Here is a 25,763-nt window from a genome sequence, read left to right as displayed (position 1 = left end):
GTGACCCCTGGCGGAAGGCAAGCCTTGGTGGCCGCCGACAGTTGAGCGAGTCTCTTCTGCGCGTGGCAGTTGCCGCGAACGGTTGTCTCTAGCGTGGGTCCCCGGCGCGTGGCACCGCGGGTTGTGGGTTCGGGGCCCTCGTGGTAGGTCAAGCGTAGGCGATGCCGCCTTGGGTGTGTTATTAAAGACGATATTCTTTCTTTGGGACCTTCGACGGAAAATGTTTGGTCTATATGTATGTATGTATGTATGTATGTATGTATGTATGTATGTATGTATGTATGTATGTATGTATGTATGTATGTATGTATGTATGTATGTATGTATGTATGTATGTATGTATGTATGTATGTATGTATGTATGTATGTATGTATGTATGTATGTATGTATGTAAACTTATCTGTTTGTCCACCCTAACAATACCTCAAACGGCACCAAACGGCCAACCCCATTCGCAGCGCCCACCAATATTGCTCAAGGTTTAGCGTTCATAGTTGTGCGGTAGTCAACTAAAGAGCAATTATTGCGCATATCTGAGGCGCCATAACAACACTTCGAAGTTTTGTATGTCTGTCTTTATACTTGAAGAGGCACACACAAGTAACTCTAAGGAATGTAGCGTTTATCGCGCTGCGCTGACAGTGCTACGCGATACTGAAAAAGGTGTTTTCAACGCTTTGCTACGACGTCACGGTGGCGGCACCTGCCCGTCGCTTTGTGTTCTACGCCTTATCACCTCCGAGACTGGCGCGCATCTTTCACTGCGGGCTGCACGCTTTCGTTTTCGAAGATAACTGCCAGATGGGACTTGTGTCTAACGTGCCTAGATGCGCTCGTGTGCCTCCGCCACACGCTCGAGGCACTCCAACGCAGCGCCTGCAGAATAGCATTCGCCAATTTTCTTGCGCAGAACATCACATAAACGTTCTGTTCACTCTCTCCAGACGCAAGACTATCGTCGTTCGTCTACATTAGCGGTGTAACATGCAGATTTGGAATCATTTTTTGTGTTTGTCGTGTTATTGAGTGTTTGTCGTGTTATTGTGTTTGTCATGGAGTGTATGGTAATATTGTGTACGGATTTCCTAGCATAATAATAATGACTGGTGTATCGATTCGGCGGACAATATTGTCGTTCTAAAATTAGGTAAATAAATGTGTGTTATTGTTTTGGTTTGTTCCGACCGTGTCAACTGTGTCCGTTCATAGAAGAGTGTGGTTGTGGCGCTCGCCATATCGATACCCCACAACTCCCATTTGCTTAAGAAATGAACGCCATAGTGAAAGGAGGGGTCTGGTTGTCAAAAATATCCTCAAAATGTCAATGGGTAGTGAATACGAGGAGCGCATAGGAGATATTTTCCACCTCGTCAGGATGTGTTTGCCTTACATTAAATTTGTGTCTGTAGTTAACCTAATGCAATTACTAATTTTACGCAGGCTTTCATTGGCTTCACTATTCGTTGGCTTGATATTGCAGCGTACAATTTCATTCAAGCGAAGCATTTTTCATGAACCCGTGTCACAATTCTTTACGAAAGTTGAGGCCAGCTGGCCCTGTTTAAAGAATAATAATATTTGTTGTCGTTTAACGCTCCAAACCACCATATGATAATGACAGACGCCGTAGTGAAGACCTCCGGGAATTTCGACCACCTGGGGCTCTTCGCCGTGCACCTAAATCTAAGCACACGGGCTTCAAGCATTTTAGCTTCCAACGAAAGAAATGCGGCCGCCGCGACAAGGATTCGATCCCGAGACCTGTAGGTCAGCAGCCGAGTGTCTTACTAGAACACCGTGACGGGTCCTGTTTAAAGAGATAGGTGAAGCTTAACATACATAACGACGCCATAAACATTTGTAACATTCACTGATACAGCTAATCACCGATCTTATCACATATCTAGACCTATCACAGTTCTACGATGACATGAGATCTGGTCTACTAGAATATTTTAATTAGGATCAATGTAACACACTATACTCTTAGCGGCGTGATAGGGAGAGAAAGAAATTGAAATAAAGAGAGAAATATAAAGCTAGAGACAAACAAAGAAAGCCGCCCACATTTGGAAGATCGGGCTTGGCACAGCTGGTGTGAGGTTACCTAAATTTTCTTGATGTCCCTGCGAGAATCGCTAAAACACGTTGGAAAGCTGATTGGTTAGCATCTAGTGAGTAAGAGCAACTGAACGGGACATAGAAATAAGCATGCAGGGGCACGGCGCAGATTGCAGGGCAGGATCTGGTAGCTGGACTTCGTGAATAGACTCAGTGATTATGTAATCACTGTGTTGTCTTGAATAATGCGATATGAAACCACAGCACGTGCTTTTTAGCGTAATTATTTACGTTGCAATAATTTTCACAAATTCTTTTACCTGAGAAAGGGAGCAACCGGTGCTAAATAAAAGCTTTACCGTCAAAATGGTATGACTGAAAAATAACTTTTCTACCTGTCTTCTTTTTTTATTGCGATAGCAATTATATGGACACATGGACACTCTCGGCTGGATTTCACCACCGGCTTCATGTACCGTATATGTGTGCGTGTCTATATATATATATATATATATATATATATATATATATATATATATATATATATATATATATATATATATATATATATATATATATATATATATATATATATATATATATATATATATATATATATATATATACATATATATAGGATTTTGTTTTCGACTCATGGGCATTGCCATCTTGGACTCATAAGCGTTTGTTTTATAGATATTACATGTCACAATATGGAATGATCGTGGTTATAAAACGTTTAATGTGCCAGCAAAGCGATTTTGTGCGTGTGAGTTAACCGTACCGCCGTTTGTTTATTTGATACCAATACTAAACTGCAACGTTATCAGTCCAAGATGGCAGCGCTTGAGGGCGTTTGGAAAATACCAGACGCGGTGGTTTAATTTCGAAAAAGATCGTCGGGTATTTCCGTGCTGCGCTGCTAAGGAGGTCAAGTGGAGGCGCTGCGTGACAAATGACGCTGTATTGCAGTGATGCGATGGAACGAAAGCCTTTTAGAACGCAGAGCCACTGGCAAGTGGCAGCACAGGTTTGTTGTAAATGAAGCCATTCATTTTTATTTAGCGAAGCGTTGAAAACAACCACTTTTTCGTTCACACCGTCGCATTGTCAGCGCCACATTATAAACACTACTGTGGTTAGAATTACATTTCTAAAAATTTCATAGCAAAAAAGACGGACTGCGTAACACTTGCGTGTTAGTTTTGCGCCTCGAATATGCGTAATAATTGCTTTCCGATTGACAAAGTTCACATGCATGAACGCAACCACCAGATGAAGATTTATGGGCGTTGAGCAAGGGGTTCAACGTTCGCGCAGTAGCTGAATCTTTGGACACGAATGAATAGACACACAACAATTTTTGCGTAAGACTATTGGCTTTAAAAGGCTAAAATCTAGAGGAGACAACGTACGCAGCTTGAAGTCCACTTTAACCGAACCACAGAGTGGTCGAAATATTAGAAGACCTCCGCTACGGCGTATCTCACATTCGTAGCGTGCTTTTCACACAAAAACAACCAAAGCAATCAAAGTAAATATTTGTTGTCCTTGATTATGCGTATAGCCAATGGGCGGAGTTCACTCAATTTGAAAGATTGATAACTGAAGCGGGCAGAATTAACACGACACACAAGTCAACGTGGACACAGGAGTGTTTTTCAGAAAAAGTTTTTTAACAATTTAGAGAGTACCTGGTACTTTATTATAAGAGAGCATAAAGCTATCTCGTGAGCCTCACACTTCATTAGGCCGTGTCGACAAAAATTAAGCCGTGAACTAGTTCACAGATTCACAGATAAGACTGTTAAGCTTGCGCGTTAGACACGAACACTCGAGCTTATTATATAGAGCTCTCGCGACGACCAGTGACAGCAAGAATACATATGAGGATACGTTTAACCGTCAGTTAAGACTCCTGAGTGTCGACAAATCAGTTTTTAGTTTTCCACTATGACCTGTACGCTTTGCCTTGTCAAGTGCACAGGTGGCTTTCAAAGAGGCGCCCGTTATGGTCGCATTTGTATGTGCTTTTTTTGACACATACAACTGTGAATCAATATAAGAGTTCAGCGATAAGCTCCGTCCCCCCGTTAATTTGGTGTTTTATCGAGGTTACTTTGTCCTTTGAGTTCAAAGTATTTGCTGGCGTTTAACGTCCCAAAACAACGATACGATTATGAGACACGCCATCGCAAAGGACGGCGGAAATTTCGACGACCTATGATTCCTGAACGTGCACCCTTAATCTATAGATCACGGGACTCGAGCATTGCCTCAATTAAAAATGCAGCCGCCGCGGCCAAGGAGGCTTTAAAAAACAGCTCGAGTGGAAATTATTGCCCAGTAGTAAAGCCGTACGGTGGCGGTGGCAGCAGCCATCTTGCTAGGGACATGATAAGCTTTGACATTTGGCGATTGAGAAGGAGGGTTTTCCCTCCTTTTCAATCGACAAGGTTTACATGACAACATTTTCGGGTCATATAATGCCTTGAATGCGTACTTGTGTTACTATAGTTGTCTTAAGTAAGTATCAAATTCAAGGCAAGCTTTATTGGAGATCGAGTCATCAATACTCGTCCCTGCAGCTTATTTATTCAGACACAACTAACTTTCAATTCATAGTTAACCTACTCTTCAGACAGATGAGAGCCACTTGATTTCTCAGTGGTCAGAACCAGAAAATAGCATGATTCTAAGACCTTTGGTGGGCAATGGGTGGCTTCACTCTTGTTGGCAAAGCATTCCGGGAGCGTCTACTCCAGCATTTTTTTGACCACCTTGGCCACGGCCAGGATTCAATCCCGTGATCTGCGCATCAGCAGTCCAGTGTCATAACCGCAAGACAACAGCTGCGATGCTATCTAGCATCTAAAGTCGAGGTTGTAGGATATATCACAATGTTGCTGTCACAGCAGTAGGCTGTGCAAGAGGCAGTGCTGAGAAACCTACTACCTGGACTGCTTCGTCTCTCTGTGCGCTTCAAGCAAGCCAGTCCAAATAAAAATTACACAACTTTTTTTTCTGAAAAAACTGCATTTCACATTTATGACTTCATATATGCTCGGTTCAATGGTGTTCCGTATTCAAGTGAATCCTAAGTTTTGTGAACTTTCAGTTAAGTGAACTATTTCTTCGAGTCTCTTGAAGTTCACTCAATTGTAAGTTCACTCTATTACGTCCCTGATCAGATAGTTGAATATCCTGTTCCCGGCAAGGAACAAGAAGAAAAGTTTAAAGAGAGCATTGCACAATGAGATATAAAGACACAAAAAACAAAGGTCAGCCACGCACGCACCAAGAATCGCTTTGCCATATAGGGCACAGCAATCCTATTGTGATTCTATTGGAACCATATATGGTTCCAATAGAATCACCATATATATATATGGTGATTCAACTATATATATAAAAAAATTGCCCTAGATTTTTATTTTTTTTATGTAGCCTCGTTGGAAGCGTAAGCACTTCTAATTAAGTATCGACTATATCGCGGAGGGATTTAAGCACTGCCATGTTGTTATTTTTTAGTCTATGCGTTTTGAATCTATAACAACTAGACAAACAGAGTTGCAATAGGCACGTACTCACGAAAACGTTTCAGTTGGTGCATACAATATTTGGTGGCCTTAACAATTCTTGTCTTCGTGTAAAAAGAAAAACCACAAGAAAACGTCAACTTAACAGCCGAAGATGGCGGGGCCAATATGCTTTAGGCATGGCCTTTTGTAAGCAGGAAATTTTAGAGCAGTTATACTAACGTGTTTTCGTACGATTGGTTTTGCAGGAGTGGAACACGGAGACCTATTTTCTCATCGTGGAGTTCACGTCGTGTGGGTATGCCGTTAAACAGGGCACTGTTTGCGGCGGCTACCGCTCACGAGACGGCTCACGGTGACCACGAGCGAAGGACCCGGGTTGAGAAGTGGCCGAGATTGGTGAGACAATAACATTTTTTTTTTTCAGTCAGTCCGGGCTCCGGCACTCTGCTATTCGCAAAATATTTTGCGCATACCGGAATACCATGCGTGCACTGCGCACGCGCAAACTCGGAAACATGGCATCGTTCGAATCGGTTGTCCTCTATTCCTCGTGCCCTTCATGTGGCCATAGAGTGCTTCCTAGTTCCTAAACTGATGTTTTGTCTGCTTTAGATTCATGACACTACGCTCCGACAGCAAAGCATTCGTGTCGATTCGGCACCGCTTTCGATATACCTGTTCTCAAATAATCGTTGCTGTAAGGCTTGTCGAGTGTCGACAAGCGCTCCCAGTTTCGCGGACGGCATAAATTACGTGTTTGGTACAAATTACGATAGTCTTAGCCAGCGCCGCCGGCAGTGATGTGAGTGTACGTATAGAGAATACCAAGAGAGAGAGAGAGAGAAAGGAAAGGCCGGGAGGTCAACCAGATATTGGCATCTGGTTTGTTACCCTGTGCTGGGGGCGGGGAAACAGGGGCAAGAAAGAGGGCCGATATAGAGGAAAAAACGCACGTGCACTTATGTGAAAACGAAAACACACACAGGAAAGGCGTCCTAGCTACAACCGCTCAGTAAGGCCAGTCGATCGCAAAAAAGTGCAGTAGCGCTTTCAGGGCCTTCTTCTGGGAAGCGGCATCTTGTCGATATTGTAGAATTCCTTGCTCCGACAGAGGTTGATTATCTAATTTGCTGAGTTCCTCTCGAAGGCATAGTCGTTGTTTACTATACTCTAGGCAGTCACAAAGAATATGTTGGATCGTCTCTTCTTTGCAACAGTGGCCACAGGCTGCGGTGTGGCCACTGTTGCGAAATGGTCGAAGTTTCCACGAAACACGAAATGGTCGAAGTTTCCCGGGCCCTCTGACATTGCGACGCTTACAATCGTACTGTGCTTTTGGGACGTAAAACCACAAATATTATTATTGAAAGTCGGCCGCTGTGGTGTAGCGAATAAGGCACTCGGTTGCAGACCCGAAGGTCGTCGGTTCGATTCCATTCGCGGCGGTAGCACTTCGATGGAGGCGAAATGGTGGAGGTCCATGTATGGTCAGTGCACTATAAGGAGCATGTGGATGGTCAAGACAACCGGATCCCTCCGATGCGGCGTCTCTGATAATCACATGGTGGTTTCGGAACGTAAAACCGGATATATATCGTTATATTTATATTATTATTATTAATACTGAAACTTGGCGCTCGCCTTCACATGAATATCATCTATCCATCTCGTGCATGCCTGAGCTTGTTTCAGATCCATTTCGACTCCGGTCTTTCCCTCGAAGCTTCATGCTCTAAATGGGTGTCGACAGCGTTTCCCCCCTTTTAAAGGTGGTTTTACATTACTTGTATTGATAACCAGTGTACAGCTTATACACGTGTAAGTAAAAGCATGGCAGTGAAGGCGTCATTTGAAATAAACTTGGACATGAATGTTTTCCATAATGACTGTCGCTATATGAAAGTCGGTATTCACAAACCAACCTAATGCTTATCTTACGTTCTTGTTAAGCTTCTGTACATTCTGCTTGCTTTATAACGACACAAAAAAACGGTAATGAATAAAAAAGTAACTACAAAAGTAGGTTGCATATACCGACCTACTTTGTTTGTCCAGGACATAAAATACACGAAACAGATAAGAAAAAAACGTGAGAAAGATAACATTAGTTTGCGAATGCAGACCTACATATGTAACAAGGTACCCGCTGTGGGCGTTTGTGGTGATAGCACTCGACTGTTGAGCCGAAGGTCACTGGATTGAATCCCGGCAGAAGTGGCCGTATTCTGATGGAGACCAAGTGCATGTGTGCTTAGATGCGGGGGCACACTATATACCCACTAGTTGCCGAAATTTCTAAAACCCTTCATCATTACGGCGTCGTTCGTTATAACATGTCTCCGAGACTTAAAATCCCATGAGTAATTATTAATGATATTGCGTATGCGCATGCGCACATTTAGTTTGCAAAACAAGCGAGTGAGGGCGCCACCAAGAGCGAACCTTAGCTTAACTTTTAATTGATAATGCAATCGTATAAATACAACACAGACAAGTTTCACCATAACAGTACATGCAATGAGCTACTTCGTATAAAACATATGGATTTTGCCAAAAGTACCTAAATATTGGCATCGATTGAATATTTTTCTGCAAATAATTCTTTCTCACTCTGCACGAATGAAGCCGGAAATACGCTGTGATTGAAAATTCAATATTTCCTGACTCTCTGCATGCGCGCGTGCGCTACCTACGAAAGAAAGAAGGAAAGGGAAAGCTACATCCCGGATTTTTTTCCGAGTGCTCATACGCGAGCCTCGAGTGCTGTGCACACACAGCCGACGACGCAACCGGCCCGCATTGACCAGGCGCGCACGCCGCTCCAAGCCCGTGCACTTTCGCTGCGGGGCGACTAACACAGTGTAAACACGTGCCCCACCGTCGCAGCAACGACGAAATGTAACGCTTGCCTCCTGCGGGGTGAAGCTATGATCGAAACAAACAAACATATTTAAAGTATAAGTCGGTGTATAAACAAGCAAAACAAGTTTTTCGAGAGGCCTGCGCTTCTGTTGCTGATGCTCGGGCCCGTGCGTCGATAGAGGGCGTTTCGCTTCCTTCCACCATGAAAACGAGGACGACGAGGGCTCATTTTGCGAGCTACCTGACTACCTATCGCTTTTGAAATACACCTATTTTTCATTTTTTGTTTATTCGTCGACGCATGTATGTCTTATTCTAGGGAACAAAAGCCGGATCGAAAGCGCTGACTGCACGCCCACTTTCTGCGAAATATCACATCGGAGAGCAAAAATATGTCGCGTTGAAGTTTGAGGAAGCCATGACGAGCTCGGTGTTCAGAAAGAGTGAACCTTTGTATACTTCGTTCAAGCTACCGAGATTGATGCTTTGGTCATCAATGCTGAATTACGGAATTACGCCGAACTGTTCGTATACTGGTTACGGAAGCACTGCGTCATCTGGAAAGGTCTTGTAATGCAAATGTGCCATTACACGGACACTTGTGATAACGTATATATATACTACATAAATGTGTGACGTAACAATACTGATGTCTCAGCTACGTTTTCAGAGCGCTCAAACCGGAGCCTCGAACTAGAGGCTCCCGTTTGAGCGCTCGGGAAACAACAGGAAGCAACCCTTTCCCAGACAGTGAAACACTTTGTCTTCTCTTTCCTCTCGGCACTCTTTGGTCAAAACTGACAATTACTCTATTATAGCCCGCATATCATCGTAATATCTTTCTCCGTCTTACTAAGGAACTACAATAATGTATACGCCTATCGTTTCTTATCTTGAACGCAAGGTCGAATATATATATATATATATATATATATATATATATATGTGTGTGTGTGTGTGTGTGTGTGTGTGTGTGTGTGTAAGTATTTCACAAGCCACCGAGAGGTTTATTTAAAACGAACAAACAAAGGAGTACACTTATTCAATTGAGGATCCCAGCCATCACTGTTTAAAAAATAGGGGGATGATTATAAAGGGGCACGAAATGGTCGACATGGTCTACCAGCGATTCGCGCTTCTTATCGAAAAAAAAATATACAAGGTTTTTTGTCGCTATAGCTGCACGAAAAAATTGGGGGACTCTTAAGCTTCGCCTTTAAGAGTTGAACGCCATAGCTAAATCTGGCCCCTAGTGCGCCCTTCTATCGTTAGGTGTATACTTATTAATATGTTTTGTTACACACACACACATACACACACACACACACGCACACACACACACACGCACGCACGCACGCACACATACGCACACAGTAGATCGTACCAGCGCACGTGCGCGAATGGTACAAGTTTTTTGATCTAGAGCGAGTGTCACATGGCCTCCAAGACACAAGCCGCGCCCTCGCCATCTCGGAGGTCATAAAGAGTCTCACAATGCCTCCTAGATAGCAGCACATTATCTAGCGTTTGCTGTTTGCTTGATCAACGCCTTTGGAAAGGCATAATATGTTTTCTGCTTGATGGACATAGTTGTCTATTATTAGAGCTGTTTGAATATTCCTGTGTGTTTTTAGCGGCGATGGTTGCACTATTTTGGCCTTTTTCGATGTAGTTTGAGGCTTCCCAAGTGCGCCAACAAATCGTTGAACGGGCTTGTTTTTGTCTTGACAGCTGTGAACATAACTCCTTCCACTACATGACATTTGTGTGGTGTTTTTTCGCCAAAGCAGCCGCAAGTAACATTGTGGCTTTGTGGTAGGACATGTGCTTGCCACGCGAACGGTTCTGGTTCGATCCTCAATTTTTCTCTTTGTTTTGTTTGCTTCTTCTCGATCTTTTGCTCACGGACAATGGTTCGCTCACTACCAGTGGTGCTGACGCCCACGGCGGAATTTCTGCGACACGAGCTCTCTAACGCTATCACGTTAAAAGGTTCTTCGTTACTTTCGTTCTTCGTTAGCGACCACAGTTTCGTCATGGAACACGCGACGTCATGAGGTGCACATAGATCGGCCGTCGTCTCCTGCCAAAATTTTTGCCACCACAAATCGTTCAGTTCCTAGGCCCAACTGAAGAAAGCTGAAATATCTCGTTTGCACAACCATACTAACAAGGAACAAAGTCATTCGTCGCAATAGCCCTCATACAGCAAGCCGCGTGTAAGACGTTGCGGTTCGCCAATGCGCCAGTGTTGCCTAACTCTCAAGTTGCTCTCAAAAATATCCAATTATAAATTAGGCGCAAGGTCAAATGTGATAAAAATGTGCCAGTTCATTTGTTTAGGATTCACTAACATAAATCAGATGAGACATATTATGACAGAAAGTTGAGGTTCAAGGTCCCTCAAGCCTGGGAATATAATTTGCATATTCTCTTACATTATTTGCGCACTACATCAGTGTACACATGTCATGCTTTTGGTCGTGCCTAAAATGCGTGAATAGATAACAATTTCAAACACAAATGAGGCAAAAAAATTCAACTGCTGAATTTCTAAAAACAAAAAACTACCTGAGGTGTTCATTGTGCTTTGTGAATGACAGTAAATACTCCTGTTTTTATGTCCGGGCCTTGAGACTTTTCATCTCTAGATTTGAAAGTATTCACCGTAGCTCATTTGTGAATTATTTTAAAAAACAAGAAAAAAAAACTTTCGCCCTGATATAATACCAAGTGCCTTGGATCAAGCCGTGTAAGGTTGACCTGTTTAGTGAGAGTGCGTCACAACTCACGCATAACGAAAGTTTCACGAGGGCGCAGGCGAACGGCACTCACCGGAGATGGTCTTGACGAGGATCTCGACGCGGGCCCGGTCTTGTTGCTTGGGGGAGCCACCGTCTTCAGCGATGACCGTGAATGCGATTGTGGAGTCCGGCACGTCCGCCAGGCTTCGGTTGAGCATCACTTCGCCCGTGATGCCGTCCAGTGCGAGGTACCTGGGCGAACAGCGTGGACGGGTTACAGATAATAGACAGTTATAGTTTAGCGTTAGCGTAATAGCATAGGTTAAGGGAATGGCGTTACCGTGCAGCAAACGTTCGTTGTGGGCAGCGTCTTATAGTTCAGCGGGATAGCGTTTACGTGGTTTACGTGCCCCAGCTGGGACGGTGACCCTACCCATTGGATGGTTTATAAGTTCAAGACAGTAAAAATTAAAAGAAAACGAGAATGTCTGCCTATGCCACCACGCGAAGCATTGTTACAAGTTTATTTTACTAATAATAAAAGCAAATGAATATGAACCACGCACCAAACGCGAAAAAAAATTATGTTGCTGATTTGTTTAAATCGATCTTGTGGTTAGGCCCGGACGCGTTCGAAATGGGAAGATATCTCAAAAATACGTTAACTTACTCGTAATACTCGGTCATCGAAGCTAACTGAAGGCAAGCGAAGCCACTTTGAACAGTCGTTTGCTGCGAACAAGGTGAATCTTTCACCAACTACGCCAAAATCACTTCGAAGCGGGTGCCCGAGAGCGCCCCCATGTTTACGTACACTACGTACACCTACGCTACCACGGTAACGTGAAATCTGAAAAATACCGCGCGTACGGGAAGCGGTACGAGTGACGTACGTATCTGCGTATGCGCACTTCGATTCTGGTATCACGATACACCCGGTAACCCGGTAAGTCCGGTCTACTGTAACTCTCTAATGGTACAGCTAGCGCTCGCGTTCCTCTAGGCAAATATGCGTCTTTGAACTATCGAGTGGAGGGTTGTGAGGGTTTCTCTATCAAACACACTATTCGTTTTTAAAGCATGTCCCTCTAGCATATAACTGTAACTTTTTATAGTTCAGCAACGCCTGTACTTTTTGTCGGCGTAATTTCAAATCAAAATTTACATCACAGGCAACCTTCGACGGCCAGTTTGGCAGCGACTTGATGCAGTGATTTTTTTGTAAAATAGCGTTTACCAGACATGTTATTGCAAATTCTTAGATAGTGTTTTAACTCGTGCGCATATAGTATCTACCCACAACCTCATGAACGGATATTCTGGCTTTGGAGACACTAGTGATATTCCGACTCTAGTTAATATTTCTATTTTTCAAACTATTTCATTCGGATATTCATCACTGAAACTGATTGCGGATACATTTATTTGTTGTGTTTGCCCAAAGAACTATTTTTCTTTTTGTTATCTTGGCATACTACTCAGTGGCAGGGCAAGAGGCAGAATTCTCTGATTTACTGTTCTTTGTCAACTTAATTTTATTTCACCTAGAAGAATGTTCTCTATCGTTACTGTCAATACACAAACATACACTAAGAAGTGCACAACAGGTTCGGAACAATAAGTATAAATGAACTGATTTAGTCTTTCCAGCGCACTCTAAAACGCACACAAAGAAGTTTTTATAATTTTCTTGGCCTTATAGACTATGTTTCGAGCTAGGTCGGCTGTCATCTCGGGATTGTAACTCTTTGTTTTGATAAATATACCGCTTTGAAGTCATGGGAGATTTTTACGAGCTTGTGTATACCACATTTCTTGCATATACCCCCTCAGAATTTACCCAGCATGCCGACGATCATCATATTCATCATCATCATCTTGATCACTATTAGCCAGGCTACGCCCATTTCAGGACAAATGTCTCTCCTATGCTCCACCAATCAACCCTGTTTTTTGCGTTTTACTAACACTTTACACCTGCGAACGAATACACCGTCAAGGCCGTGTGGACAGTCCGTTGTGCGCAGCTTGTGGCTCCTGCGAAACACTTGAACATCTCATAGTGCACTGTCCCACATTTGCTACACAGCAGTCTTTGCTGATTAAGGAATATAGATTCCTAGGACTTAAGTGCGTGACCCTAGACGACTACCTCTTTCGGAGTGGTTGTGCTTCCCGACGCGACCAGGCTCACCGAGCTCTCCTTATATTTATGAACCAAACGGACCTGGCCACTTGTTTATAGACGTTTTTTTTTTAATTATCTTTATTTATGTTTTTTACTCATACTCGTCAAAGTATTCGTCATTTTTTTTTCATTCCTCATCTTCTCTCCTCTTTCTCCTCTCTAATCTTTGTTTTCTCTGTTTCTTCCCTCCCCCCGATAGAGCGAGCAGGTGTTCTGCCCCTACAGGTGGCAGTTGCTAGTTTGCTCTCTTCCTGTTTCCTCTGCGTCCTTGTGCGTCTGTGTATGCAAATGTAATAATAATTTTTGAATTGCATTGAATTGTTTATTTTCAACGTAATACATGTCGAAGGACGATACGGCTTAAGGCAGAATCAACTGCCTGACGATGGCGCTACCACCCAAGCACTCTCCAACATGATTGTGACTATTATTAAGAAATTATACACTAGAAAGCGGAAGCTGTGCACTGAAATAAAGAAAAAACATGACATATCGCTATTTGCAAGGAATGGCGACATACATACAGGAATAGTACAATTGATTTTTTTAAAATAATGTAACAGGTCATAAGCCACATGATGTTAGAGGTCGCACTTATACTATGAAGGCACGAAAAAAAAAACAAATATGATTTAACAACACGTTTAAACAAGGATGTTGATGAAACTTAATACACATTGCTGAATACTTGCGGATGTTGGTTTCAGATATTAGGGATCTTGTATTTGAGTTCTTTATGCCGTATTTTGTTCTGCAAAGCGGAACTTCGAGGTGGCTATGTCGCAAGCCATATGGATTGTGGTTGGTCAAGTAGATGTGTGCAAACATAGATTCACTTTGCCGCATCTTTCTGTGTATGTATGTAGCAAGTTTGAGGTTGTATAGCTGATCCACTTTTAATATATCATTTTTCAAAGAAAAACGGCGCTATATGGTCAAGCCATGCAAGGTTTTCTATGTGTCGAACAGCTTGTTGTTGAAAAACTGTCAGCCTAGATAAGTTTGTTTCGCTTGTAGTACCCCAGACTAAGAGTCCGTAATATAGTTGAGAAAGTATGAGTGTATAGTACAGCTGACGTTTAGGCCAAGTCGGAACCAGATGCCGGATATTATAAAACATCTGATCGGACTTGGAGATGTTAGTATGCGATTTGTTTACGTGATGAGTCCAGTTCAAATCTTCTTCGAACAACACTCCCAGAAACTTAAATACAGATACCTGTTCAATAGCGCAAGCATGAAAACTAAGAGATAAATAATAATAACCTTACCCCAACGAGATAGAACAGAAGAAACAAAAAAACAGACCCATAATCCCCGCACATTACCTGCATCCCCAACTTCTAAGCAAACTTTTTTTTTCGCCTTTGAGTGCGAATTATTTGGGAAAATAGATTATATTCAGAAGGCAGATACATATCATATACTCTCACGGATGGTCGAGAGATCACTTTTAGGCCAATAGAATCGCTTAGATGTCTGGGAAACATTGTTTCTTTTAGAAACCATCGTTGAAAGTCAAATAACCTGAGCGCCCTCGTAGACTCCGGCCCGGCCTCGAGGCGGTAGTAGACCTCGGCGTTGTATGGCACCGGGTCCGGGTCGTGGGCGCGAACCTGGAGTACCCGGTATCCGGGCCTGGTACGGGTCTGGTGCACCTCAGAGCGGTACACAGGATGCTCAAAGCGGGGCGGGTACTGATTGGGCACTGTCACCTCGATCTGCATCGTCTTCACCTCGGTCACACCCTGACTCACGGCCGCCACGATGACCTGAAATAAAAAATAAAAGACCATCAGACAGAGAGTCGGTTTTAACCCTTTGACACGCTGTGTCCAAAGTTTTGTGCACCACTCAATTTTACTGATTGTATCAACTGGTTTTTAGAGTACCGGCACAATACTGAAAGTGGAACAGCACAAAGGCCGCCGTCTTATGCAGGGTTACGTCACGCGATGCACGATTTTTACTTTAAAAGCCTGCTCGTGCTCAGTTGAAAAACAAAGGACATTAGCTACAACTAGCAAAAAGAAAACCGGACGGGGCAATTGCCTGCGAATAATGCAAGGCTAGATCCACCGGCTACCTACAACATCCTCAATCTAAACCTCAACAAAGGGCGTGTTCTATCAGGCTTTTGAAGAATTGAATTTGCTCCATAATAAACTTGTTTTCGCCTAAGTTTATTTTGCAGTGCACTGCTGCGTGTAATCGGTCTGTTGAAGACATTACCACGTCGTTTCCTGTGAGCCATGTGAAAGATGCAATTGTTTTTTTGCTCAGAATGTACGCAATTGAAAATGAATTTGCACGCCATCGATAGCATGAAATTTAACTTTGTTTATGCAGAACAGGTCATCACTGACTTCAGAAAAAATAGATATTTATTTACCACCTAATTATAATACTTATTCTAACACATATTGTTTAACATATTGTGACGTTATTTTTGTTGCCATGAACTACTAGGTGACTTCGAATTATTTCTATCGATTAGACACACTTAGACACACCGTTCTTCGTAGGTGGCGTCTGAAAGAGTGAGAGTACCCCTAAACAGCCCACAAAAATGCGAAGAAAACTCCCTCCGGAACAATGTTTCGCCATTGCATATGACATATATAGCACACAATTGCACCCGGTCTTATCTTGTACCTGCCCGGCTTCCACTCAAAATCAAATAGAACCCCCCCCCCCCCCCCATCCACTCAAAAAAATTTCTGCTTAGGCCTCTGTCTTCAAGTGCTAGCCATCTTTACGCTTCGATTCGAGATGCCAGAAGTCTGTTCACACGACGTCAGGAGAAAATAAGCTCTAGATTGGCTCATATGCGAGACATATCAGGTGTCTCAATCGCCTCCTACTTCCCTTTGGATTTCAATCAGACGACCACTCCGTCTAATAGGGTGTATATTGCACTTGATCCAATTACTGCGCTTCAATATGTGCGTTTTTGACTGCGCTAAAGTGTACGACAGTGTAGTGCTAAAAACACGAAATCTCGATTGACTAAAAGTATACAACTAACACTGTTCAGGTATCCTTGGAATAAATAAGTAACGAGGAGGATTTAGCGCTCATAAGAAGGGCAGTGAAAATAAAAAGGCTGCTTCCTCACCTTGGAACTCAAAGTGGTTTTGTTACCCTTTAACATGACGTCATAAAATTTCACTTGGCCCCTCATTACGTTAGTGCTGACAACTGTTATAAAATACTCTATGCAACGCTTTTATGTTTGATTGTTCGATATTTTACGCTACAAAATGTTGAACAACATATATACCGGTTTTTTGGTGCTCCAGACCTTGTGACCGTATCGGCGTTGGCTAAGACCACCCATGTGCGCTGGTTAGTACGACAACGTGACACAGCACTTTTGTGTGTGGACGCAGAATTGATCAGTTATTGATTGATTGATATGTGGGGTTTAACGTCCCAAAACCACCATATGATTCTTAGAGACGCCGTAGTGGAGGACTCCGGAAATTTCGACCACCTGGGGTTCTTCAACGTGCACCCAAATCTGAGCACACGGGCCTACAACATTTCCGCCTCCATCGGAAATGCAGCCGCCGCAGCTGGGATTCGATACCGCGACCTGTAGGTCAGCAGCCGAGCACATTAGCCACAGACCACCACGGCGGGGCTTAAAATGTTGAACATATATACCGATTTTCTGGTGCTCCAGACTTTGTGACCGTATCGGCATTGGCTAAGACCACCCATGTGCGCTGGTTAGTACGACAACGTGACAAATCACTTTGGTGTGGACGCAGAATGAATTAGTTATTCCATGGCGACTGTTCGCGTCAGTCTAGTTCACCATCAGCCGTCATTTGTTTTCATTTGTTTCCATTTGGACTGCTGCAATGAGATACTTAGTAAACGCACCGGCAGCAGGAGCCGTAGTGGTGATTAGCCATTGCGCAACTGGGCTATTCTCAAAGCTGCGCAGCTGTCACCCATAGCCTTCACCAGTAAACGCAGGCTAATGAATCAGAATCAATGTTTTCATTGTATTCCTTACGCGATTACAGTGAACTTCCGTCATTAACAATGCTTTAGTTTGAAAAACTATAGCCAGGCCAATATATTGGAATTCATGCTTCCTAGCCATTCCTAACCAATTTAGACCGTAGTATTATCCTTAACAATGCGTTAACTCCCTATACTGCTAACGGCAGATGTGCTCTGTGATAGCACATTATTACCGCCATCACCACTATTACGCCTGATGTCCAGCGGAAGCGACACACAACAACAACAATTAACGGACAGTTCTTCGTTTTGTACGACCTGGCAATCGTGGTTATATTCACAGTCGCTCAAATGGCTACTTTATTGCCACCGTGCCCCCCCCCCCCCGTCACTCACCTCGTACTTATCGCCAACCTTGCGTGTGATGGGTCGCGCCGTGGTCAAGTTTCCCGTCACGTGATTCAGATGGAAGAAGGTCGAGTCCTTGACATCCAAGAGGCTGTAGGCGACGGGTTTCCCAGGCGCTGATTCGTCAAGCGCTCGCACGGTGGTCACGTGTACACCCACTGGGGCGCTCTCATGAACTCGAGGGTCGTGAAACGGTGACCAAAACACCAGGACGCCTGATACAAGAGGGGAAAAAAAGGATAGAGGAGAAGACATGAAAGGAAGCAGCAAATTGTAGTTGTGCACGCACTCATCACACAATGTAATTTATTAGGAAGCTTATTAATAATATGTGAAAGTAGCATAGCATTCTTCAAGCATGTGCAGCACTATTGTGTGTTTAGAAAAGAGTGGTTAACAATTTAGAGCAGTTGGTACTCTACTATGGGAGAGCTTAAAGCCGTCTCATGGGCCTTGCTAAAAGCAAGGAGGTTACCTCTGCAAATATTTCTTTCTGGGTAACAAAAGATAAAATTTTTTCAGAAAAGGAAGGTTGAATAGAAACACAAAAAAGCCAACCGTCTTGCTCTAGAAATTATTTGACTACTTAGGACATCACCGTAACCGTAAGCATCGTATAACGTAAGCATCGATGCTTATGGTATATATAGGTATGCAATCTGACAGCTCTGATTTGACATCCTCGGGAATAGCCATCTCTTAAGCGAATTTCTCGTATAATTTCCATGAACACAGTGTCGGGTGACAACCCCTGTGTGTTTTTTTACAATTCCAGCGACTTTGAATATAATTGTGACATGGCTATTTTGTGTGTGGGGGGGGAGGGGGGTTGTAGGTCTTTCTATAAACGATTAGTTACATATCAGCCTCCTTGTTGATTTTACTAGGCACAATGCGATCAATACCATAATACTGATTAGTAGAAGTCGTGCATTGTGTAAGTGAATGTACTTCTGGCTTTACAATCCCGAGAAGAGGGGGAGGGGCACCGTATCTCCGGCAACCCTTGCTTGTCTTAATCAGTGGGGCGTGGACGTACGTATCCTATTATGACTAAGATCGTCAGACGACTCATACCTTTGTGCGAGCTGAGTTCGCAATGTTTAGTGCGTGTTAGGTGACAGACGGTACGGAAATTCACTTCGCTTTTTGCATAGGCCGCGTTCTCCAACGCCAGCGTTTTGGTGAACTCCTCCACATGGAATGCTAAGGCGTGAGCTGCTAGCCTTACTTCTCATAATGTTCTTTTCTCTTGTTCGCGTTTATTGTTTGTGTGTGTTGCGTTAACAATGCGTACTTTTCATTAAAGCGATAGATATTCCGAACGTCGCTTCACTCTACGAAGCAGCCACGACCTCTCCCGGCAGTTTTTGTTGCGTCACGCCAGGACGAATGCTAAAAAACTGCGATATCCGATACTTACCTTTTACAAGATTCGAATTTTGTTGCTACCACACGCTGATTCATCTTTGCGGCGAAACTGCTTTTTCTATTTCAAAGTTTTACCACATGATGGGGCAGAAGATGGGACAAAATGTTGACTCGAAAACTAACAACGCCACATAATTTAAGCATTGAACAAGAAAAGGGCCAAGTTTAACTCTGCGTGCTATCACACGAAAGACAAGTACTACAAGAGCGCAGTCTTGTTCAAATTTACGCAATCAGTAGAAGCAAGCGCTTGCGACACCAACTCTAAAAGCGAGTACACGGAGGAGTAAGGCCGCAACGCCTCGAAAACAGCCAGTGAAATGGATCAATAATGCACGAGAGCTGCATTGCTCAGCTTGGGACGAAGAGAGTGGTGAGGCCCTTTGAGGGGAGCTTTGAATGAACTTTTGGGAGACGCCAACCATAAACAAGAAGAAAAAAAGAAGCTAACTTTGAAACACGTGCTCGAATAGCAGTAGCAATATTTATCTATTTATTTATTTTTGTTACCCTCAATCACCGAAGCATTACAGAGGGAAGCTGGTTACGAAATGACAAAGGCAAAACAACGAAACAAAACGTGCTATATATGAACAAGACTAAATCAAAATAACATTTCTATTCACTGAAATGGAACAAAAGTGAAACGTAACAAAATGAATAGAAATAAGAGAATCACAAGGAGAAAGAAGTGAATGTGGTAAAGTTGTACAATACTCGCAAAAAATGTTAAATAAAAAGTCACGCAAAAAATTTTAAAAAGATCAAGAACCTCAAAAGAGTGGAAGCTTGGGCTAGTTGGTGCGTAGTCATATTTGCAAGATGTTTCAGCGCGCGAACAAATGAAAAAAGGACAGGGTAGACAGAAAGAGCGCTGACTTCCAACTAACTTTAATTTCACAGAGTGGCAAGAATTTATACGTTTGAAAAGGAAGGTTACAGAGCATGAAGGTAAAAAACAAGCCTAATCTACACACTAGTAACAGCTGACGTGTGGGTGCGTCTATGTCGGCCAAACCGGCAGATGCATAAACGACCGCCGCCGAGAACACCGAAACAATGTGCACAATGTGGTACAAGGACATCTTGGCATTCATTGCCGAGATTGTGGGTGCACCCCCCTTTTTAATCAGGGCTCTATATTGGCAAGGCACAGGGACCAGCTTACCCGAGAAATGATCGAAGCCGAAAAAATACTCTTGCTAGGAGATAAATGCGTAAGCACTTTATCGGTTGCTTTATCACAGGCTGAACGTGAATAAATGGCTGGGCTTTGAGGCAATAGAGAAGCCGTCACACGTGCTGTTACTGGTATGTAGATTAGGCTTGTTTTTTACCTTCATGCTCTGTAACCTTCCTTTTTAGACATGTAAATTCTTTCCACTCTGTGAAATAAGGTTAGTTGGAAGTCAGCGCTCTTTTTGTCTACCCTGTCCTTTTTTTCCTTTGTTCGCGCGCTGAAACATCTTGCAAATATGATCAAGAACCTGCTGCAAAACGACGGCATCTTGACACGTGTAGACGGAAAGTCGTGGAGAGTTGAAGTAGAGGGGATCATTAGGGATAGCTATCGGGAAGTGGGTATTCTCCGTGTTCTGAGGAAGTTGTGTGAGAGCCTGGCAACCTGACAAATGGGAGGAAGGAAAGGCCAGAGAATGCGCGTTTCACAGTAAACCATACAGGCACCCCGTGTAGATGGACAAAGCAACGTTCTACAGCAAGTAGTGAGGAGGTGTAAATAAGTGTTTCTGCAATGCGTGGCCGAGCATCCTGGATCTAGCTGACATAAAAGTTCACACTGAATTTCACAAGACAACAGAGAACAAATACCATTGCAAAAATTGCTGTCTTGTGGTCAGTGCAGCACCATTTTGATGGTTCTCTGAAGATCTGTCAACTAGCTGCAATGAATACGCTGTTAAGGTTCAACTTTGGGAAACTTTATGTACCACAGATTTCTTTGCACTGTTGTTTCAGTATAGGAAGAGAAGAAAGCTGAAAGAACGACGGAAGAAAAATTTGGGGGTTTGTTTTTTTGTCCGACACAGAGTTGATTAAAACGAACAGATAATGAGGCCAAGGAAAATACAGGGGACATCAGCTGCAATGCTTTATAACTGTTGTAGTAACTTTAAATAGATGTGAATCAAATAAATGGTCGAAAAGTCTGCTGGCTGGTGGTAGGGGCCACACCTGTAACATTCAAACTACGTGCCTGAATCTTTTACCACATGAGCTGGAGCGATAGTCGTCTTGTCCTTTGCTTTGTGTGTTATGTGTGCGCAAACCCTGAGGGTGTTGGTCATTTAATCAATCAGTAGATCGTGCTGGTTCGTACAGATGTGTCTTCGTAGGAAGCAAGAAATTACAGATGGTCAGCAAGAAAGATGAAACAAGCGCTGAACTAAAACGAAACGTTCGTTTGGAAAAGCGAACACTACTTAGGTGGAGGAAGGAATAACCCAAATTAAAAACAAAATACTAAGCACACGTTTCACGCCAGACATGGCTCATCTAATACTTCCTGACACAACACCCAAAAAAAGCAAAATTCTCTCTGTTTAAACAAGATCAGCGGGGCATTTACGCTATCGAAATCGTCTCGTTTCATCTATGCAGGCTCAACTATCAATCTGGTTAATAACGTATCGCCGCTTGTGGCCATTACGACGACTCTTTGCCCGCGGGAGTCACTTAGTACGTGAACATATTAAGTGCGTAGCGCCTCTAAATAAGCCATCGAATCTTACCTGAAGGCATCAGCTCTGCCGGAACGAGACCCTCGCTATGAATGAAAGAACACAAGTTTCAGGGCTCGTGTCTTTGTTTGACAGGATGCTAACGAAAACCAGTGGATACCGAAGCAGAAAAGCAAGACGGCGTAGACGTAGCGGCTGAGAAAAAAAGTCACATGATCTCTTATGCATGTGCTTAGGACTACTTGATGGCGAAGGCCATTTTTTTTTTTTGCTTTAGTATCGATTGTTCCCCTCCTGATAGTCTTGTTTATGAAAGTTTTCTTTAACCAACGTGTTCTTGGACTACGTCCGGTATAAGAAGAACTGGATGTCTCTTTCATCTTTCCTAGCTTTGTTACTGTGTCCGGGACTGGTTTACCTTTTGCCTAGCGATGATTCGGTATTTTGACGGCATCATCCTGTGTCATATAATGGCGTGAAAGTGCGTCACAGTGATTGGCATATTTTGGCAATATGTCACGTCGTCGAGCCGTGATCTCTGATAATGTGACTTCTTGCATCGTTCGTATTGCCACCGCAACCAACTATCACTATCATGTTCGATAAGGTATCTAAGGCATTCGTCCGAAGAGCGCGGGACAATAGTCAGTTATTGTAAAGCGTAGATGCATTACCACAGCGACAGCTGTCAGAACAGTGATATCTTTGGCAATCTGAAATGGCTATCGCAGTTGGGATAGCCATCAGAGTATTCAGCAGTTAGGTTGAATGCTGTAAGGCTGGAAGCATCTCGTGATCTATGTCACTATAAAAAAATGTGGTATTACTGTAGTGAAAGCTGTTGAAACAATGATAGATTTCGCACTGGTTATCTAAGATTGAGAAGGGCAGCTGTTTTAATAAGAAGTGGGTTTCTTCAATGCTGCTGGATCAGGGGGGCTGGCATTTGTGCGAACGTGCTCATCACGCGTTGGTTCAAATTCTCTTATCTCCTCTCTATAGTCATTGTGGTTTTTTTTTTCTTTCCATGGAAGCCAAGTTACATTAACTGAAACCAATAAAAACGCAGCTTTTGCTACCGATGACATTATCCGGCTTGTTCCAATAATTTTTTTCCCAGAGTGGGCATGCCACCAAAATTGATGTTACAATAAATATTTGTTGCAGCTGAACTATACGCCCCACTGTGACCGCTATTCAGAAATAAAACTTGGTTCAGTTTGTTATAAAAAGGAACGTTTAGTTGTGGACTGAATTAGCCCGAAAAATAAGTTTAAATGGTCACGAATGAAAAATATGGCAATATTTACTACGAAATTAAATTAACTTCATTCTTTTGGTTCTGTTGGTGTCATCTTTTGTTGCACGGGTCTAATGGCGATGGCTTATCATGTAAATTGAGTCGTGTACTTAGAAGAGATGTTCGACAATTTAGAGTACGATGTACTCTACTGCACTGCCCATCGTCATTCTCTCTGTAATCACTCTTCCTTTGTGACGGCTTCTTTATTGTAAAGTTAAAGGGATAATTTGATGAGCCTATTGTGATAGCCCAACCTCTGGCATTTTCCGTCAACGGTGTCTAAAGGGGCGGAGAAGATTTTAAGGCGATATCGTTAAAGAGCTTTTTTCGCAGAAATTCTGGCACCGGCGTCGGCACTGGAGTGGTTGGTTGCGAGCGAAAACTCGTTTTGTGAGTGACCGAAAAACAAGAAAGATAGGAATGATATTATTAGAAAATTTTGGTGCGAGTGGGGATCGAAACCGGGTCGTTTGTGCGGGAAGCAAGTGTTCTACTGCACAACCACGCGTCATCTCTTTTTTTCCCCTTTATTGCCTTGTGTGTCAACACTGTTCACATACTCGACAAATTACGAGAGAACAGTACTACAACACAAAATTCTGCTTGTGATTGCGGTGAAAATAACTTCCTCATCTTGGATGTGCCTCATGGAACTTCGACGAAAGGGTCGGGGCGTTATTGTGTCTCTACTGTGCCGGGCAATTCCACAGCATGTGCGGAATCCAACTCTTTACGACCAAACCTGGGCGACCCAGCACGCCCGTGAGGCGGCGTCGAGGCGAGCCCTTGACGTCCCCTCACGGAAGGCTTAGGCCCGGCTACCTAAACCTGCTGGTTTCTTATAATAAAGTTTATCCCTACTACTCCTCTTCCTGTTGGAAGTGCGATGGAATCGACTTTCATGCTTTACAAACGCTTCACAGTACAACATGAAATATTGCACTGATTTTGCAGGCACAAGCATATATTACCATCAGGTGCCAGAACGTGTGATCATCATGATTATTATGGTTGAAAACTGGTTATTCACTACAAAATGCACACACATTACTGCGCGTATTCCCTCAATGCCACGTAGCGGGTGCATGTCAAGTTCTAAAAGGTTTCATCACTATGTGTTTGAAGTACGCACCAGGGACAAGATATCGCTATCACATTCAACTCTTAAAGGAAAAGCTTCATTTCCGATGGAGGCGGAAATGTTGTAGGCCCGTGTGCTCAGATTTGGGTGCACGTTAAAGACCCCAGGTGGTCTAAATTTACGGAGCCCTCCACTACGGCGTCTCTCATAATCATATAGTGGTTTTGGGACGTTAAACCCCACATATCAATCAATCAATCAATCAATCAATCAAAGGAAAAGCTTAAGGATTCCCCTATTTTTTCGTCGTAAGATTAGTGTGTCAATGTGTGCACCAATAACGTTGCTTAGTGGTTGCTGATTGATAGTTTAATAAGTTCAACTGTGAATCATTTGACGTGTTTTCTTTAAACACACAAAACATAGAACGTGATATTGTCAACTAGTTTTTCTAAGCACGTTATTCAGGAGGTCACTTTGATGTCCACGCGCAGAGATTTCGGTGCGAAGTTTAAATAGTGTGAAAGCTGGGCTATATTATGTACTTGCATGACGAAGGAAAATCATGAGAAGGCTTAACGTTCCTGTTGGTGGTCAATGCTTACGCCGTGCTTTCTCTAGCTTTAAGTGTTTCTACGTTTTGTATTTTGCTGCTATTATGTAGCTGAAAGCTCCTACAAACAGCTTGAAAGAAGTTGAATTGCACCATTTTGGTGCTTTCAGTTTACCACAGGACGCGTGCAATTCATCACTGAACAAACCAGCGGTTGCTGGATTCAATGCAGCACTTCCTACCTAACCACACGACCCGATTTCTTTTGCAAACGAAGCAGTACTGTAGAGTTTGAGATCTAGAGAGCACTTACGAGGCAGCAACCTGCCTTTATATTCATTAACTGACCGACCCTGTGAACGCCCTAACAAAATTAAGAGAACTGCCACTATAAAGTGACATTAAAATCCAGCGGCTGCGGCTCTCTATGGCTGCGTTTTCATGCCGTTCTCACAATCATTCCCGTTACTGCATGCGTTACCGCTCTTTCTCGATTCCCGCTATTCTTCCTCCAAGCGTACGACACGTGTTTACTCCATAGCGAGTCCCAAAGGAAACTGCTCATACCTGCGCGAACATGACGTGTACAGGCACGCTCAATACGATTTCTAACGTGGGAGCGCATGGCCTCACCACTTAAAATGTTGCGCATATCTTCAGCTTGTTTTCACTTCATCAAATAAATATTATTTGCTCATTTAGGATCATGCCCAAGTGAGAGGAAGGCATTTAGTAATGCAAATAAGGGCTATGTGGAAGTCATGCGCAATCTTTGAACTCGTGAGGGCTCACTTAGTCATATTGAGCGCCACTTTGTATACGTAACAAGACAAAATGCGCAGCGATTGGTGAGAAGTGCCCCGCCGAATACCGCGAAGCTTGCGAAAACGGCATCTGCGGTAGTGGGGGGGG

At 43.3% G+C, this 25,763-nt stretch overlaps 1 protein-coding gene across 1 annotated transcript in view; it reads right to left on the bottom strand.

Moving 5' to 3' along the window:
* LOC119164974 (uncharacterized) overlaps positions 1-25,763 on the bottom strand; it is a 199,762-nt gene that overhangs the window by 51,594 nt on the left and 122,405 nt on the right. The window contains exons 2-4 of the mRNA XM_075873443.1: positions 17,773-17,999; positions 14,926-15,170; positions 11,302-11,462 (exon numbers count right to left, since the gene is read on the bottom strand). Coding sequence (XP_075729558.1) covers positions 11,302-11,462; positions 14,926-15,170; positions 17,773-17,999 — 633 coding nt within the window. The remainder of the gene's footprint in view (positions 1-11,301; positions 11,463-14,925; positions 15,171-17,772; positions 18,000-25,763) is intronic.

Source organism: Rhipicephalus microplus, chromosome 9 (assembly GCF_043290135.1).
Source record: "Rhipicephalus microplus isolate Deutch F79 chromosome 9, USDA_Rmic, whole genome shotgun sequence".
NCBI classification, from domain to species: Eukaryota; Metazoa; Arthropoda; class Arachnida; order Ixodida; family Ixodidae; genus Rhipicephalus; species Rhipicephalus microplus.
This window is presented reverse-complemented; position numbering and strand designations above follow the sequence as displayed.